The sequence below is a fragment of the Rosa rugosa genome, chromosome 5, assembly GCF_958449725.1.
Source record: "Rosa rugosa chromosome 5, drRosRugo1.1, whole genome shotgun sequence".
Taxonomy (NCBI): Eukaryota; Viridiplantae; Streptophyta; class Magnoliopsida; order Rosales; family Rosaceae; genus Rosa; species Rosa rugosa.
In genome coordinates, this window is record NC_084824.1 from 18,864,633 (window position 1) to 18,883,320 (window position 18,688).

The 18,688-nt window shown below is 37.4% G+C and overlaps 2 protein-coding genes across 2 annotated transcripts; both read left to right on the forward strand.

The window, feature by feature from the left end:
- Positions 1-3,090: 3,090 nt before the first annotated feature.
- Positions 3,091-7,358, forward strand: LOC133707750 (probable serine/threonine-protein kinase At1g54610). The gene is given in 8 exon segments (XM_062133233.1): positions 3,091-3,656; positions 3,971-4,255; positions 4,375-4,692; positions 4,892-5,119; positions 5,281-5,381; positions 5,818-5,935; positions 6,761-7,036; positions 7,038-7,358. Coding segments are annotated over 8 exon segments (1,719 nt in total). The 5' UTR covers positions 3,091-3,305; the 3' UTR covers positions 7,080-7,358.
- Positions 7,359-15,342: 7,984 nt separating this feature from the next.
- Positions 15,343-17,955, forward strand: LOC133707751 (inactive beta-amylase 9). Its single transcript, XM_062133235.1, has 3 exons — positions 15,343-15,721; positions 16,360-16,842; positions 16,946-17,955. The coding sequence occupies exons 1-3, from the start codon at positions 15,494-15,496 to the stop codon at positions 17,828-17,830; spliced, it is 1,596 nt and encodes a 531-aa protein (XP_061989219.1). The 5' UTR covers positions 15,343-15,493; the 3' UTR covers positions 17,831-17,955.
- Positions 17,956-18,688: the final 733 nt, after the last annotated feature.

Sequence of the window (18,688 nt, forward strand, 5' to 3'; positions counted from 1 at the left end):
AAGACTTTTAAGGTTTTACTCTTTATTTTATTTTTATTTTTATTTTGATCATTCTGTCTTCTTTCTTTGAGAGAATGGCTAGCAAAGAAAGCAGAAGCTTCGTTGTCAATTTTTTTAGTCATCTTTGGCGCATTTAGGTTTGTTTGTATGGGTTTAGTCCAAAAAGATGGGTGTGATGTGTAGTGTACCTTATTTATGGGTGTGCTTGGTATTGTACTCTAAATAATGACTTTTTTTATATTATCTCTTAGGAGCGGGTAATTATTATATTGTTTGCTGAATTATATAATGGATGACTTGTTCAACTAAAAAAAAGTAGTCTAGATGGTGTGACTTTACTTAGCCATAACACCTCAAATTCTCAAAACCAACCCTAAATATGCATGTATTCAATCTGTCGTAACCAGTAATGTTTACATGTACAGTAACTGCGTAAGAAAATTTTGCTAAGTCATATTTAGATCTAGCTCTAATGGTGAAAATAATTATTTTTATCGTTAAATCTAAATCTAAAGATGATTGAATATAATTTCTTTATCCAATTACTTTTTTTTTTATCAAAAAATGTCAGCCCATTATATTGATTCAGCAAGCAGTACAAAAACGAAACACCCCTATGGGGTCGACAGAAAGAATCGTTCCTCAGAGCACCCTAAGACTCCTATTCTAAACAAGAACAAGAACCCAGTATACCCCCAGTACACCCACCTTTTAGGAAGTTCACGCGCGATTATTTCAAACAAAAACCTAGAAATTCCGAAGCAGGAATAAAAAACCCTCAGAGCTACTGGTTTCTGCGACCAAGATCAAAAATTAAATAAAATTAGGAGTAGAGGATGACGTATCATCATCCACTCCATCTTCATTCATCAGAGCAGCCCAACTTGAGAATCCCCAGTCAAACATAGTCCAGCAAGAGACCCATACAGCACATAGGAAGTCCACCGTCCAAAAGCAAGCCCAAAGACTCCAACCATGAGCAGAAGTCCACTCCAGGCCCAACAGTCTTACAGCCCAGAAACAAACCCTAGCATAGGTGAATAGCCGGAATAGGACTCAGTACCTACCATAAACAACTTTATATCCTTTGAAATGGAATTTGTTATACTGATCGATAAGGCTACATATCTCTCTCTCTCTCACAATATGCGGGCGACAAATTGATTAGGAATTAAATCCATAATACTGCCTTGTAGCATATACTTGTTCTTTTGTTGCTTAATAACAAATGATGGACATAATAATGACTCATGCAGCACCCACATTCCCATGCAAAAGGGTATCAAGTGTCTGTCAAAGAAGTGAATGTGCAACAGTCCAAACTATAGAAGGTATTGATGTTGATTATAAATACCGATAAGGAAAAATTATTATGTCTATAATTATTTAGTTTAGTAGTATAAGTCGTTTTTTATAAGCAATCAGTTCATTCAGTTGTTATAGTACATAAATAATATAAGTAAATAAAAACTTTACAGTAGTCTATGAGTCTTTTTTTTTTTTGGACAAAAGACATCATTTCAAGCATAAATATTTAATCAACCATTAATATGTTCCTATACAATTTTTCATATTGTAAATTACTAAAATTAGCACCAAAGTTCAAGTAACTATCCATTAAATATAAAAGTGGTCCAAAATCCAAATTGTTGAATCCCAATTGGGTCCTAAAATCAAAGACATAAAATGCACGAGGACAAACTTCACAGATTTACTAGAATCAAGAAGACTAGCGAGCCTTTTGGACCCTTCTTCATCGGCTCCCTCTCCCAAACAATTTAGCACCGGCCGGGTACTCATAATTCTAGTGATTAAATCATCAAAGGCATGCATACTACCACATTATAGTTGTTACTGATACTGTAATTAGTGCTGTCAATTCTGACACGACCTGATAACACGACTCGAAACTCGCACGAAATAAAGCGGGTTGAACCCGCACAATTAAAAAGCGGGTGGGCCGTGGGTCAACTTGCTATGACCCATTTAATAAATGGGTCGGTCACGGGTCAACCCGCCAACACGAAGTGAGCCCGTATAACCCGATTATGCTATATTTCTTCTTAAAATTTTGGATGTTGGGAGTATTTGATCATAGAATTAGACAATTTGAATTAACATTACTGGATTTAATTATTTATGAATATATATAATTATTTATATTTTTCGTTTCCTAGTGAATTTAATCATTTTATACATTTTTTTAATTAAATGGGTCGCATTGTTAACCCTTAAATGAGTCATTTTGTCTAACATGACACGACATATTTGTTAAATGGATTAAGCGGGTTGGAAACGGGTAACCCGTTTAATAAATAAGTTGGGTTTGGGTTTAAATTTTTGACACGATTATTAAATGGGTTGAGTTTGAGTTTGTATCTTGCGACACGATAAATACATTGACCCGACACGAACCCAACCCGACACGACCCATTGACAACCCTAACTGTAATCTTGCTGATGTATGAGCATCTCCCAACGCCTCCGAATGTAATGGTATTTGCTACGATTATGTCCCGCAAGTGTCAATTCAATTCAATTTAATTTCTTTACTTTTTAAACACTATTATTTTAGTTTTAATTTAGCCTGCAATTCAATTTCGTTGGTAAAATTTATTGGTTTTCAATTTCAAAGAGAGCACTCTTACCTCGTAAAACTGTTTGACCAATGCAAAAAAGAACAACATCCATTTATATGTTCTCACGAAGAAGAAAATAGTTGACACAAATGGAAAGACATGGTTTCTCCCCCCACCACATCCAATCCGAACACCACCGCTGCTTCACATGACATTCTCCGACGTGGCCGCCGCCCATTCGCCAAAACCCAACTCCAGTCCCTGCCAAACACACAGCCAAGCCCAATCATCCAGTAGTCACAGTCACAGTCACAGTCAGAGACACACACAGAGAAGAAAGAGAAAAAGAGTCAAAATTTACAGAAAGAAAAAGAAACACCCCCAAAATTTTCTATCATTCTCTTTGAAACTCAGAAGAAAAAGGGAAGGAAAAAAAAAAAAAAACACCCATTATTTTTAACTGTAGTGATAGTAGCAGCAGTAGTAGCAAAAGCTCAAGTCTTTTTTTTTTTTTTTTTGGAGTGATGCCCACAAATTGTGGCTTCAGAAATCATTGCTGTTGTTCACTTTTGTCTCCAAAAAGCCAAGCCCCTCTTCTTCCTCTTCATCAAAAGCCCCATTCTTTGAGCTTCATTCTTACTTACTAGGGTTTTGGTTTTCTTCTCCTCCTCCTGCTCTGCTACGCTGACAATGCAGCCACAAATGGAGAAGACTCGTCGATGACTGATGGGCTGCGTTTTCGGCAAAGACGCTTCGGCGGCGGCGGCGGCGGCGGAGAAGGAGGTCGGGGAGGGTAGGGTTTCGAAGAAGGCGGCGGCCGCGGCGGAGGTGAGCGGCAGCAGCGGCGGAGAGGTGAGTGAGGAGGTGAGGAATGGGGAGGAGGGGGAGAGGAGGACGAGGCCGAAAGGCGAACGGCGGCGATCTTCGAGGCCGAATCCGAGGAACAGTAATCCGCCGAAGCATTTGCAGGGGGAGCAGGTCGCCGCCGGGTGGCCGTCGTGGCTCTCCGCCGTCGCCGGCGAGGCTATTAATGGCTGGACGCCGCGCCGCGCCGACACGTTCGAGAAGCTCGATAAGGTGATTGTGATGATGATGATGCTTTTGCTATGCTTTGTTTTTGTGTAGAAATGTAATGCTTTTCGTGATTTTTTCTTCTTGACTTGGTTGAGAGAATGTGAGGGAGGCATAAATGGAATGTGTGAGGTTAGAATAGGGATGCAAAAGTTGGAGTCTTTTTCTGTGTTTAAGCTTTGGTTTTCTAACTATAGCAATGTAGTCAAATTGGGTAAGATTCAGATATGAAAATGCATTGCTTCGACTTTTGAGTAGAGATTCTTCAGTTATTTCTTTTATCAAGTTTAGTTCTGATTGTGCTTGTGAATCCTGATCAGATTGGGCAAGGTACATACAGTAATGTGTACAAAGCTAGGGATACTTTGACGGGGAAGATTGTTGCGCTAAAGAAGGTTCGGTTTGATAATTTGGAGCCTGAGAGTGTAAAGTTCATGGCCAGAGAGATTCTCATCCTACGACGTTTGGATCATCCGAATGTTATAAAGTTGGAAGGTTTAGTCACGTCAAGGATGTCATGTAGTTTGTACCTTGTATTTGAATATATGGAGCATGATTTGGCAGGACTTGCTGCAAGCCCTGCAATCAAGTTCACAGAGCCTCAGGTACGGCAAACCTCACTTTTCTTGGTTTTGTTGTGTTCATATGACATAGTTATCTAAAAAATTTACCTTTCGCCAGAAAAGTGAGCCAGTTTTCATTATTTGTTATGGAAATATGGCAGGTTAAATGCTATATGCACCAGTTATTATCCGGGCTTGAACACTGTCACAACCGCAATGTGCTTCATCGTGACATTAAAGGGTCCAATCTTCTCATTGACAATGGTGGAATCTTAAAGATTGCTGATTTTGGATTGGCTTCGTTCTTTGATCCTAATCACAAGCAACCAATGACTAGTAGAGTAGTTACTCTATGGTATCGACCCCCAGAGCTTCTCCTTGGTGCCACTGATTATGGTGTAGGTGTGGACCTCTGGAGTGCTGGCTGCATTTTAGCTGAGTTGTTGGCTGGGAAGCCAATCATGCCTGGTCGCACAGAAGTGAGTTCTTAACACTTCTGCTTATTCACTCAGTTTCCTTTTCTGCAGTGTGTTCAATTTGTCACTCGCAAATTCTTTGGTCAGGCAATGCTAAATGCTTCTAGATTTATGGATCTATAATTCTTGGTGTTTCTGAGTAGGTTTATGTTTACAGAATAGATATTTCCAGTCCTGTTAATCAGTGTCTTGCTTGAAATAGGTGGAGCAGTTACACAAGATATTCAAGTTATGCGGCTCCCCTTCGGAAGAATATTGGAAAAAGTCAAAGTTGCCACATGCAACCATTTTTAAACCTCAGCAATCATACAAAAGATGCATTGCAGAAACCTTTAAAGACTTTCCACCATCATCATTGCCACTGATTGACACCCTCCTTTCAATTGATCCAGCTCAACGTCAGACTGCCACTGCTGCATTGAGGAATGAAGTGAGATTTTATTTCCACTATATTGTTCCTGTTATGACAGTTTCTGATGTTAATATAATACTTTATCATACAAACTCTTCTTTCTACTTTATTTTTATTTTTTATATTTTTCCAATTTGTGTATTTTGAATAATGTTATGTAATGGCAATGTCTTTTGCAGTTTTTCACAACCAAACCTTATGCTTGTGATCCTTCTAGCCTCCCAAAATATCCACCCAGCAAAGAAATGGATGCTAAACTACGGGATGAAGAAGCTAGAAGGTTGATGACTGCCTTTAATCACTTGATTGTTCATTTGATTAAAGTTAGATTCACACGTCACACCTTCCATGAATATGAACCATTACTGTTTATTTAGCTTCCATTGCATAAGCTTAATATGTAGAGAATCATCTGCACTAAAATTGCAGTAAATGCAGTGCCTTCAATTTCCGCATATGACTAAATATTGTTGTTTTAAAGTCGTCCCTTTGGACTCTTGGTTTGCATATTTTATATGGGTAAAGTTTTGAGATTTATCATCTCAGTGATGTTATTGTTTTAACCTTTTTTTTGCTATCAGGTAGTTAATCTTTTATAAGTTTTCACTTTTCAGTCATTTCCATTTCCTCTTGTTTTGATTGACCTCCCTCCAAATAAATAGAATGAAATAGATTGAGAGCTGAAATCCAACCTAAAATGAGTTTCTTAATTGCAGATTGAGAGCTGCTGGCAAATCTAATGCAGATGGTGTAAGGAGATCTCGGCCACGTGATCGAGCTGTTAGGGGAATTCCTGTTCCGGAAGCCAATGCTGAGCTTCAAGCCAATCTTGATGTATGTCATTTGAGCTGCAGCCTTAATCAACTGATTGTTTTATTAGGTTTAAGAGTTCACATAAATGGTAGCCATGTTAGTCTTTATAATCGAATTAAGTTCATGAGCAGTAATTCTTTTCAGCAGTAGCTCATCTGTTTTATCAACAAGTGAAAAATGTCAATCTTAAAATGGCTGGAAGGAACTATTTCCCTTGCCATTATTATTGACTAGGTAAAATTAGGAGTTCAGCCAAAGAGTACATGGATATCCATGTACAGCACTGCTGTATTCATATCCACTTGTGGTGCTAACCTACATGGGGAGATAAGCTTTTATTTGCCTCCCCTCACGGGAAAACACTATGCACAGACACAAAGGCTCTGTTTGGGGTTGCGTTTGGATCAAGACTTAGAAGTGCTTTTCGAGTTGCAGAAGCACTATGAAAAAATCTGCTTTTAACAAAACTGCTTCCAGTGGAAATGTTATGCAACAACAGAGCTTCTAGTGAAGCAATCCAAAATGGAGCCAAAATACTTCCAAATGCGCACAAACACACATGCACACATCTCTTAGCTGTATCATCTCATTGATGGTTTTGGGTTGCAAATAAGATTAGGCTTCTGATCTCAGTAAGGGATGGCATGCAGGGTTTATTGACTTGCATAAATCATAGAACACTTTTGGTTGAGTCACAGAATGCAGGGCTAACATTGACTTCGTTCTTATGCCATATATGAGCCTTGCAATGCATGCTTTCTACTTTCATACTTGAAAACTAAAATCATTAGTTATTAACCAGCTCTTGGTGGATTTTCTTAATCTGAGTGTTTTCTTTTATTACAGAGGCGGCGTCTAATAACACATGCAAATGCAAAGAGCAAGAGCGAGAAGTTTCCTCCTCCACACCAAGATGGAACACTTGGCTATACTTTAGGTTCTTCAAATCACATTGATCCTGTTTTTGATCCCCCTGATGTTCCATTCAGTTCCACAAACTTCTCATATTCAAAAGAATCCATTCAAACTTGGTCTGGCCCCTTAATAGACCCTGCCGGAGTAGGGGCTCCAAGGAGAAAGAAACACTCATCAGGACAAATTCATTCACAGTCAAAGACCTCAAAAAGAGACTCAAGGAGATAAGGATTCTGCTCGGATCACGTAGAGAAATGGCATTCAGAACAACTTTCAGTGATGTCGTGAAACAATCTATGAGGCTGCAAATGCTGCCAATTGATTCCGAACCGGGAAAGCTATTCAAATTGCATGGAGAGGTGATACATCTTTATATATCTTGTATTCAGTTTTCTTGTTTCTTTTCTAATATTTTTGTATAAGAGGCTTCTTTATATTGTATATTTTGTTTTTCATATTTATCTCTCTGCCTTTAAACACACTATATTTAGTTCATTGTAATACTAATAAATTGTTTTGGGAACTCCAATCTTGGTTTCAGTTCATTCTCCAATTTTGTTATGCCGCAAGATCCGAGCTACATATTCCAGACTTGGCAAAGAACTATTAAATTCGTCTGTCAGAGATTCTGGTTTTGGTTCTTATATTAGATAAAGTGTTTCCTAGTTCTTAAGGTGAAACATACAGTGACTGATCCATCCATCCCTTTACAGTGTTCTACAGCATATTCCTTATGTTTACCTAATTGCATTCCTTATGTTCAGCTAACTGCAGTTCTACAGCATATTCCTTGTGTTCACCTAACTGCATATTCCTTGAGTTCAGCTAACTGCAGTTCTACAGCATATTCCTTGAGTTCACCTAACTGCAGTGGCATTGAAAGTGAATGTAGTTGAGACTTGAGAGAGGACATGTTTTTCTCAAGGGGCATTTATGTTGAACAAAGCAATAACAAGATGTCAAGCATTTTGACAAAGAAAATATTAAAGGTATGAATGGCATGATTGTCTAAGATTCTAAGAATATGACCATTTTGGACAGCACATTTTTCGTTCTTTTTTATCTTAAAAAAAGTTGCATATGCCCTTCTATTTCCCTTTTACCTTTTTACCTTGACCATTTCCATGAGTAGTTGGTCTGCTCCTCTTAGGTGGTCTGGAGACATCCATTTCAACCATCACTACCTTAATTGCATAAATACCCAGCTGTGTCTGCAAAATGATTACTCTCCCTCATTTAATTTTTCCAAAATGATTTTTATTAGTCCATAGAATGCCTATGCTTAGCCGGAGGCTGAAAGTTTTGTAGTGCTCAAGATTATTGGAACATCGAAGTTAGGAGCCATTAGAATAGTTAAAGTAGTATGCTCCGCTCGTTAATCACTTGGTTATAACGGTTTCCGACTTCAGAGTTTAATCCAGGTTGTTTGACAGTAAAAAACAGCATAACTATGTCACCTGGTCATTGGCTTTCCTTACTATACTTATTTATAATGATTCTTAGGGAAAAGACTTATATCTCAACGACTATGGCAGGACTAAATCCCCCCGCCTTCGTAATGCATGTTAACTACTGCCCTGATCTGATCCATATTACAAGAGAACAATGGAAATGCAAAAGGCAAAACTGACGATATGACAAATGTTGGGACACAATTATTTTCAATAGTAGGAACTGTATTCTTGTCTCATCTCCAAAAAGTCTTGCAACACCCGCCCTTTGAAAGTTTGAAGAGAAGGAAATATGAATTATGAATCAAGAAGCTAAACCAATGGAGATGATTTTACCCAAAAAAAAAAAAACCAATGGAGATGATTCCTCGACATAATGCACCCACCCGCTCTAGAAGGAAAAAGACGGTGACAATGGGGCCATAATATAATATAATTCATGCAGATCATAATTCAAAGCATGAAAGCATCCCCCTCCTCCCTCCCTAATGCGAATCCTCTTGTTTGATGCTGTTTCAGATCCCCCTTAGTTTCTTTGTTTCTTTTTCTTCTGTTGTTTGTTGTTGCCTTTTTGGCTGTGCAATGGAAGTCCTTATTACCAAAAAAAAAAAAAAAAACATGAAAGCATCCTAACATGTGCCCATAACAATTATAATGGATGAGGTTTCATTTTGGAAATTGATTGCCTTGAATGTTGGTGGGCGTAGTTTTCTGAATGAGATGTCCAACTTAAAATCATGCCAACCAAGCATTATTTCTTCACCAAGCTTATTTCGTTCTCTCTTTTTTTTCCTGAATTGTGGCCATGATTCTAAGCAGTAAGTATTCAGGGTATACATGTATGCTGATTGCTAATTTACGGCGGTATTGTAGACTGTAGTAGAAAGTATTTACCTCATGCTTAGGGTTAGAGTTCAAATTTCTACTACAATACTTTATAGTTGAGGAGGATAACTAAAAGCCGAATGAAGTTTACCGAACATTGAATATGGTCTGGTTCACATCCTCGTCATATTAATTAGTTCTGTTTTCCTTGTAGAATAAGATCTTAGTTATTCACGTTTTCAGTTAATAATTAACCTGAAATGTTGTATGAACGTAATCAAAACCAATAATGTGATTTAGGGTTCTATTTTTCTTCTAGCATTAGAGCAAGAATTTAGTCATTCACGTTTTCAGTTAATAGCTAAACGTAATCATAACTAAGATAAATACTAATAAGACATGATTTCGGATCAGCATGAAATGTATGGACGTAATCAAAAGTTCAAAACCAAAGTGAGTTCTAGAATTAGAGCAAGAATTTAGTCATTCACGTTTTCAGTTAATAGCTAAACAAGACATGATTTCGGATCAGCATGAAATGTATGGACGTAATCAAAACCAAAGTGAATCACATTAGTTCTATTTTCCTTCTAGAATTAAATTAGTCATTCACGTTTTCAGTTAATAGCTAAACATTTTCATAACTTGGATTAATACTAATGAGACATGATTTCGGATCAGCATGAAATGTATGGACGTAATCAAAACCAAAGTGAAGCACATTAGTTCTATTTTCCTCCTAAAATTAGAGCAAGAATTTAGTCATTCACGTTTTCAGTTAATAGCTAAACATAATCATAACTTGGATAAATACTAATGAGACATGATTTCGGATCAGTATGAAAGTGTCAAATCTTTCTTCCCTGAAAGAATTACTTGATTGTGTAAGCTTAAGCTTAAGGTTTTGGGAAGTTTGAGTTGAACAAGACTCAAGCAAGTGGTTCAATCAGATTTCCAAGTTGGCATCTATAGAGATGCTTGCCGACCTCCCCCCCTCCGATAATTGCTTCCTATTCTATTTGTACACGTAAAGAAAAAAGAAATTTGAGAAAAACCAATACATTTATTGGCACCTTTTGATTTCCATTATTTTAGAGCTAATACTATTTTGAAGTCTTTTCTATAAAACCTAATATCTGTAAGAGTGTTTGGATGAGGGAAAAAATGATGGAATTTATTTGAAATGGAGGATTTTATAATTCCTAAAAGTCAATTCCCCCGTTTGGCATTATCATATTGGAAAATTTAAATTTCTCTGCCGAAGAAAACGAAGGAATTCATTATTTAAATTCCCCACTTCAATTTCCACCAAAATAGGTGTCATTTACAAATTCCTTTGCATTATTCAATTTTGATTTCCAAAACAAGGCTTTTTCTATTTTATTTTTTATTTGTTTTAAACTTTCTTAATTTATTACGCATTTCAAATCTTAAATAGATACAACCAAACAATAGAAATTGCAATTAATGGAATTTTAGATTGATGAAGTTATAGATTTCGTCATTTATAAATTCTTACTAATTTCATAATTTTCTCATCCAAACACACCCTAAAGAAGTTCTCAGAAACAGCTCTTGAATTATTGTCTATAAGATATTGATATCTCAAGTTTCCAAACGATCAAAATACACATCATTATGGCAGCTTCAGCATTTCGATCGGTTTGTAAACTATTCAAACACTACTTCAACTATGTAATTTGCTAGATACTTTACCAAAGTTTGTGTAATATTGATCGGGGCCATAGCTATTGACCTTATCCCGTCAGTGCTGGAAGCCTGGAACCACCCTCAATCAAGGCTATCAAGGTTCATATGCCCGCCACTTCAGAGTGAACTTAGCTATATACTTAATGTTTCTATTGGTGTCTCCGGGACTTGTCCAACATAATGCTATACCCGCTAGCAGGTACCAAGATAACTCCGTGATCCTGTCAAAGGAAATACACAACGTTAAGGGCAGAGGCGGAACCAAATGGTGGGCTATCTAGGCTACAGCCTAGACAAGAATTTGGCCCAAAAACCCCCCAAGTATATGTATATTTCCTTTCAGCCCATACCCAAAGGAAAAAAAAAAAAAAAACTATCTGGATACTGGAGCTACTCGACTTGAACGCCCACAAACCCCCAAACCCTTTGTGATAAACCACACTCCCCAAATTTCCAAAATTTCAAACCGCCGGCCATCTTCATAGATCATCATCATCATCGTCCTCCTCACCTCTCTCTCTCACCATTTTCAATTTCTGTTTTTTTTTTTCAATTAATTTTGAAATTCCATCAGAACCAGCCAACGTGGAATTTCAATCTAGGAGAGTGGAGGTGCCGAGGTGGTGGGTTTCCGTTTTTGATTCTTTGGGTTTTTGTGGGGGGGTGTAATGCGATGAACGCCCAAAAGTTCCAAATCTTCGACTCTATTCCTGCCTAGCTAGAGTGGAGGTGCAATTAGAGTTGCTTTTGTTTGTTTAATTGTTTCATTGTTTGTTTGTTAGATTCTGGGCAGTGACGGATTTTGATTACAGGACTTGATCTTTTGTGTTCTGGGTCTTCGTTGTTCTTGCTGCTTTATACATTCCCATATCCGGGTTTCAACTTTCAAGGTTAGCACAACTTTTGGAATTATTCTGTTTAGGTTCATATCTTTCATGATATATCGCATTGGCTTGAAGCTGTGAGTATATACCCATGCACTTCTATACATTCAATTTTGTACAGAAAGCTGTGAGCTGTCGTCATTGTACCCAAAAAAAAAAAATCTATAGAGAAATTAGTCTAATTTAACTGATTGTTTAATTAGCCTAAACAGGTTTTGGTTAAGGGTATAACCGTACCGGACGGTTTATGCCTCTCTGATACTTAAGTAATTAAGATTATGTGTATAATTTGACAGAGTAATAGTATAGAGAAAGAAGTTATTACCCACATGAAGGTAGTTGAGTGTGGCTTATATACTCGAACATGGGAAAGAGCTAGATTTCCCATTTCTTCGACGTGGGACGCAGGTCCACAGGTTGCAGGCTAATATAGGCTTCTGGTGTGTACTTTGACTAGCCCTACTGGGCGGAGTAGAGACCTGTATCACCCGAGGTGCCAACCATGATGAGCACCGTCCTGCTGGGTGTCCTTCCCGACCCATGGTCTGGCCTCTTAGGTGATCTTGCGGGGTCCTGGTAATAATATAAAACTTTGTGGCAGTGAAGTATTTACTGGTATGTACACTTAATACCCTAGTTGAGATCAACGAACTCTTAACAAGACAGGTTCAGTAAACCTATGAACTCTTACCTGCTTATTATTGAAAGATGCAAAAGATATAATTAACCCCATAAATAAAGTAGTCGTTAATTGTTTAGGTAGTTTTATAGTTTGCTTTTTCCTTCTTAATTACGAAAACAAAGGCTTCGTCACAACTTTTTTAAATCTTGAAACAACTAGCTAGATCGATCAACATGAAGCAATAATATTACTCAGCCAAAAAGAGGTCGGTTGCCTAAATATGCCATGCTCACCCTTGATTGGTGAGCGCCGTATGGATATCTAGACAAATGGCCGACATAAATTACTCAGCCAAAAAGACGATGATGATTCCAGATTCCTATTCCTCTCGAAATTTTCCTATCTACAAATCAGGTTTGAGCACTGTGGGTCATGTGGACCAGCAGTGGCCCATCGATCGAGCTATCCAATTCCAAAGGCAGAGAAAAAACACTGATTTTTCGGATCGGAAAATACAACCAAAAACTGAGGCCTCAAACAGTTTCTCCTAACCTGGACATGACTCAGCACACAGACATCGCTTTCGGATTATTTACCACGTCAGAGTTCAGACCCATCCAAAGCTCCATTCTTGTATCCAATCATTGTGTTTCTGAGTCAAAACAATATTGTGGTATGTGGTCTGTGGAAGTTGAGAAATTCTTGCATCGGGGCTGCCGCACCACTTGGCGGTGCGGCCCTCCAATCAGAAGAAAGAAATTTTTTCCCTTTTTTTTCTGAAACTGCCCTTGATTTTAATGTGAAATACCTAAAATACCCCTCTACTTGGACACTAATTGAGCCGCCGCACTGCCACGTGGTACGGGTGACGTACATAAGTCTCTCTCGTGGAAGTTGGCATGAGGTGGCTTCTTATAATTCCACACTGACTCCACGTCCTCCAATCTCCAATCTCCAATCTCAAATCTCCATGTCCACAAATATATAAAAGATGTCACTGTTAAACAGCCGCCACAATTATTAAATTCCTAATTAGTAAGGTATTGGAGTCGGATTAGGCAAAAAACCTGAGTGCTTAGTTTTGATTTTATCACTTTATGGATAAATAGTCTCCGTTATCCAATGTTGACTAGTATCCAACTCCAAATCACATATCCCAAAGTCAAGTTTAATCACCTCAAAAATTATTTGGTATACAAATGATATAATAATTACGAAATTACAACCAACGGAATTACGATCTTAAATTCATTTAACCAACATTCAACAATGCATTTGAAGATATTTGAATTGGGAAGTTATGTTTATCTTTAAACAAGTTTCTTCAAAAGTATAAGCAAATTGTACTATAGTATGAAACTTCTAATCCTCATTTGGGTGCTTCAAATTGATATTTTTCTGCTGTTTCTATAAAGTTTAAACTAGAGGCATTGTTTGTGCACTTCGCCATAAAGATTTGTAATGCCTGTTTGTAAATAGGCGGGGTGTCAATTTCAATTATGTTTTCAATGTGACTAATATAACACTCAATAAATGTGACCTACATGAGATCGAGTATAATTACTCTCATTACTTGTAAAGCAAATCGAGTTAATCACAAAATTATCCAAATAGTGAGGGATGCTGTTAGGCAACATTATAAATTGAGTTTTTCTATTGGAACCTCTAAATTTACTCACTTGACCTCTATGCTTTTTACACCTCCTATCAAATTTTTAAATACTAAATTTATTCACTAAACCTCACTAAAGTTCCTCAAATAACCTCACTCATAAACAAATTATTATCTTTAAAATAAAAAATTTAGTCATTTGAATGATTTAATTACTCTATAAATCTTAACTACATATACAAACCTTAATCAAACAACATGCATAAATCGCTTTTCCAATAAAATAAAATAAATCAAACACAAGGTATTGATTTTCAAAATTAATTTCTAATCAATAAGGAAATAACATGAACTATTTTGTGGTTTTTTTTAATTTTTTTTTCTATTTTACCTGTTAAAGACAATGAAGAAATCATTTTTTCTTAATGTTTATTTATTTTCTCTACTTTTTGTACCTCATGATTAATTATTAAAAAAAAAAAATATATATATATATATATATATATATATATATTTATAACTGCTACTCTTTTTTTTTTTTTTTTGCAAATATAATGGATAGACTTAGATTCAGGTCATAAATTATAATAGGATTTATTTTGTTTTCCCTCACCAATATGTGTTCAACATATATATCAATATATCATACATTTTTATGTCACATTATCTTAATCATATTTTTAATTCTTATTAAATATATATGAATGCTTTAATGAGTATGTAGTGAATTGGAAAATGAAAATAGATAAGGGAAATAATAAAGAATACAATCTAATATTATTGAATTGGAAAGTCTACATAAAATAAATATAGTATTTTTTTTGTATAATTATTGTCCTTAATAGTCATTTTATAGTAGGTTATATATGTCATTTAATAATTCATAATAGAGTGAGGTCAAGTGAGCAGATTTTGAGGTCCAAATCTTATAAATTCTAACATGAAATAACACCATTCATACAACGGATATAACAAAAAAAAAAAACCACCGCCCAACTGTTTATTCTAATACGAATGGTAAGATTTTGACTCGAGACCTCACAATAAGAATCTTTTCTGAGTGAATTATTGTAATTATAGATAAGAGGCAGGTCTAAATCTAAATGACACAACACAAAATCTAGTTATAAACACCACCATGATATCAGACCCCAATCAAACCACATGGCTGTCCTCCTATTAACAATCAATCAAGTCAGCAAAGATACCTTTTTTTGTTGAGAATGAGTCATCAAAAATACCAAAATTAAATTTGGATTATGAATTTCCAAATCACAAAACCCACTGTTTGGTCATTTAGGAAAATCAAAATTGTCAGTCGACACGTGGCGGGTTCTTTTTGGCCATTCGCGCGTAAAAGCGCGTCTGCGGCCCTCAATCGTTTTCTATATAAACCCTTCCTCTCCTCCCCCATTTTATCTCAACTCTTCAAAACTCATCTTCTCCTCTACTCACAAAGCTCTCAAATTTTCGTTGAAAAAAACAAGAATCAAATTCTGGGTTTGGGTTTTCTTGCTTAATTGGGTTTTGGGTTGTGTAAAGTTTCGAGCTTTTTCGGAAATGGAGGTTTCTGTGGTTCGAAGCTCTCAGGTGAAGATCGGAAGGGCTGAATTGGGGCGCAGGGAATTGGGGTTTTGTAAATTGAGTGGTAATTTGAGGACCCAGATAAGCTTTGGTCAAAAGTACACGAGCTGGAAAAATGGCCGGCTTCAGTTTACTCTCAGGGCCGTTCAGTCTGAATCGGTTCGACCCGTTAAAGCTTCGGGTCCATCCAAAAGATCCAAATCGGTAAGGACTTCTTCTTTTGTTCTAGTTATATTTAGAGATAGTAGTAGCAACTTGCAAGTAGAAAACTGAAGGAAATGAAAAGCATGCGACTTGTGACCGTTTAGTTTATGTTTGAATTTGTTTTCTGTGAGATTTTGATGAATCTGATTGTCATAAAAATATAACCCAATTGATACATGAAAGAATTATAAGGGGTTTTGAAAAACAAGAAGATTTTGATGTTTGGTAAGTTGTTAATTCTTGAGTTGAGTGCCAGAAGCTTTTTTAGAATCTGTGTTTTTTTTTTTAGGGGCCAATTTCATGCTTTGAGTTTGTAAACACCTTATCTATAAAAATAAAACCCAATTGATACATGAAAGAATTAAAAGGGGTTTTGAAAAACAAGAAGATTTTGATGTTTGGTAAGTTGTTAATTCTTGAGTTGAGTGCCAGAAGCTATTTTAGAATCTGTATTTTTTTTTTTAGGGGCCAATTTCATGCTTTGAGTTTGTAAACACCTTATCTATAGAATTCATCCTCTGTATTTTGTTAAATATGTACAGCTGCAAAGTACTTGGTTAAATTTAGCCAGTTTGTTTCTAGGCTTAGTTACTTGTCTTGACTGAGACTGACTCGGTTTTCTTGCTTGGTCGTTTCAGAATGACGGGTTAAGACTATTTGTTGGGTTGCCCCTGGATGCAGTTTCAGACTGCAATTCAGTGAAGCATGCCCGAGCAATTGCGGTTGGACTAATGGCTCTGAAGCTATTGGGAGTGACAGGCGTGGAGCTTCCTGTCTGGTGGGGAATTGTTGAGAAAGAAGCCATGGGGAAGTATGAGTGGTCAGCCTACCATTCTCTAGCAGAGATGGTTCAGAAAGCCGGTCTTGAGCTTCATGTGTCACTCTGCTTCCACGCTTCTAAACAACCGAAGATCTCACTCCCCGATTGGGTGTCTTGCTTAGGGGAGTCCCAACCTGGTATGTTTTTCAAAGACAGGTCAGGGCAGCAATACAAGGAGTGTTTATCACTGGCTGTTGATGAGCTTCCTGTTCTTAATGGAAAGACTCCGATTCAAGTTTACCATGATTTCTGCGAAAGTTTTAAAGCTTCGTTCTCGCCTTTCCTTGGTTCCACAATCACGGTAAGCAGTCCTGAGTTTTTGAATTCTAAAAATGAAACAATAGTCATCTTAGGTTTAGCATGCGTACTGAACGTTCAGTAATTCCTGTTTTGCTAAATTTCAGGGCGTCTCAGTGAGCCTAGGACCAGATGGTGAGCTTCGGTATCCTTCTCATCACCAGTCAGTCAAACGTAGCAAAATTCCCGGGGTTGGCGAATTCCAATGTTTTGATGAAAACATGCTCAATGTTCTTAAACAACATGCTGAGGCAACCGGAAATCCTTTATGGGGTCTTGGCGGTCCCCATGATGCTCCGAGCTATGACCAGTCACCGGACTCAAACACTTTCTTCAAGGACCATGGGGGATCATGGGAGTCACCATATGGTGATTTCTTCCTGTCCTGGTACTCAAACCAGCTAATCTCTCATGGAGATCGGATCCTTTCCCTTGCTTCTTCAACTTTTGGTGACACAGAAGTCACAGCATATGGCAAAGTCCCTCTAATGCACTCTTGGTACAAAACAAGGTCTCACCCATCTGAGTTGACATCTGGGTTTTATAATACATCCTCTCGAGATGGTTATGAAGCAGTTGCAGATATGTTTGCAAGAAACTCCTGCAAAATGATATTGCCGGGACTGGACTTATCAGACGTACATCAACCACACGAATCCCGTTCTAGTCCCGAGTCATTACTATCACAAATTAGAACAGCGTGCAGAAAGCACGGAGTTGAAATTTCTGGTCAAAACTCATCAATTTCAGGAGCTCCAGGAGGCTTTCAACAGATAAAGAAGAACTTGTTAGGAGAGAATGAAATAAACTTGTTCACTTATCAGAGAATGGGAGCTTATTTCTTCTCACCTGAGCATTTTCCTTCATTTTCTGGATTCGTCCGAAGCCTTAATCAAGTGGAATTGCAGTCGGATGATCTAGCTTCTGACGAAGAAGCTACTGAATCTATTCATGTCAACTCAGAACAGGGAATCCACATGCAAGCCGCTTAGTATGAATTATAATTGTACTCGTGTAAATATAAACTTGTGTTCTATTCTTGTATCTGAAAAGTGTGGCAAAATTGTATAAGCCTTGGCTTTGGTCATTCGAGAATCGAGAAACAAATTTGCCCCCATTTTCTCAAGTGATTGATCAATATTCTTAACCAGCAATCTTGTGATCATACGCTGAACCAAGAGACTGGTCATATGAGATATTTAAGCTTACCCTTTCTCAAGTGCTTGAAGCCTTGCACTACTTTGTATGCTTTATTCAGAAAGAGTTTTTCTTCTCTGGATATTATTTCAAGTACATAAACAACTGTCAAAAAGAAGGAACTAAATCTGACCCTGGGGTTATCAAAACTCGTAAAGTAGTAGCATACCGGTCAAAGAGCATGCAAAATGTGCCCTTGGGTTAGCTGAAAGTGCGTGAGGAAGGCCAGGAAACTAGTTTAACACCTTCAAATGAAACCCAAGATTAAGTTTTGAAGAAAAATCATGTGGGGAAGCAACCTAGTTAAAAGCCAAGTACTCGTCCAGAAAGCTTGTAATATATTATATGCCTTTGGGTTTTGCATATATAATGTACTGTGTACATCAGCATCTCATAACCCAGCACTCCAAACAAGTTCATGGAGGCGAGCTGCGCATCATATGACAAAATGTGAAGCAAGGAGGAAGGCGGGTTTCAACAGTCTTGTTGCTTTGTCTGCTGGACCAAGTCCACCCAATTAATATGGCGGAAATATACTGTGAACCATTGGTGCTACTGCTCAGTCCACCGAAGAGTGGCGTTTTGATAGATCGATGTAATCAGATGATTTGAGTTGGATACCATTACAAAAGACTGCCGTGAATGGCTAATGC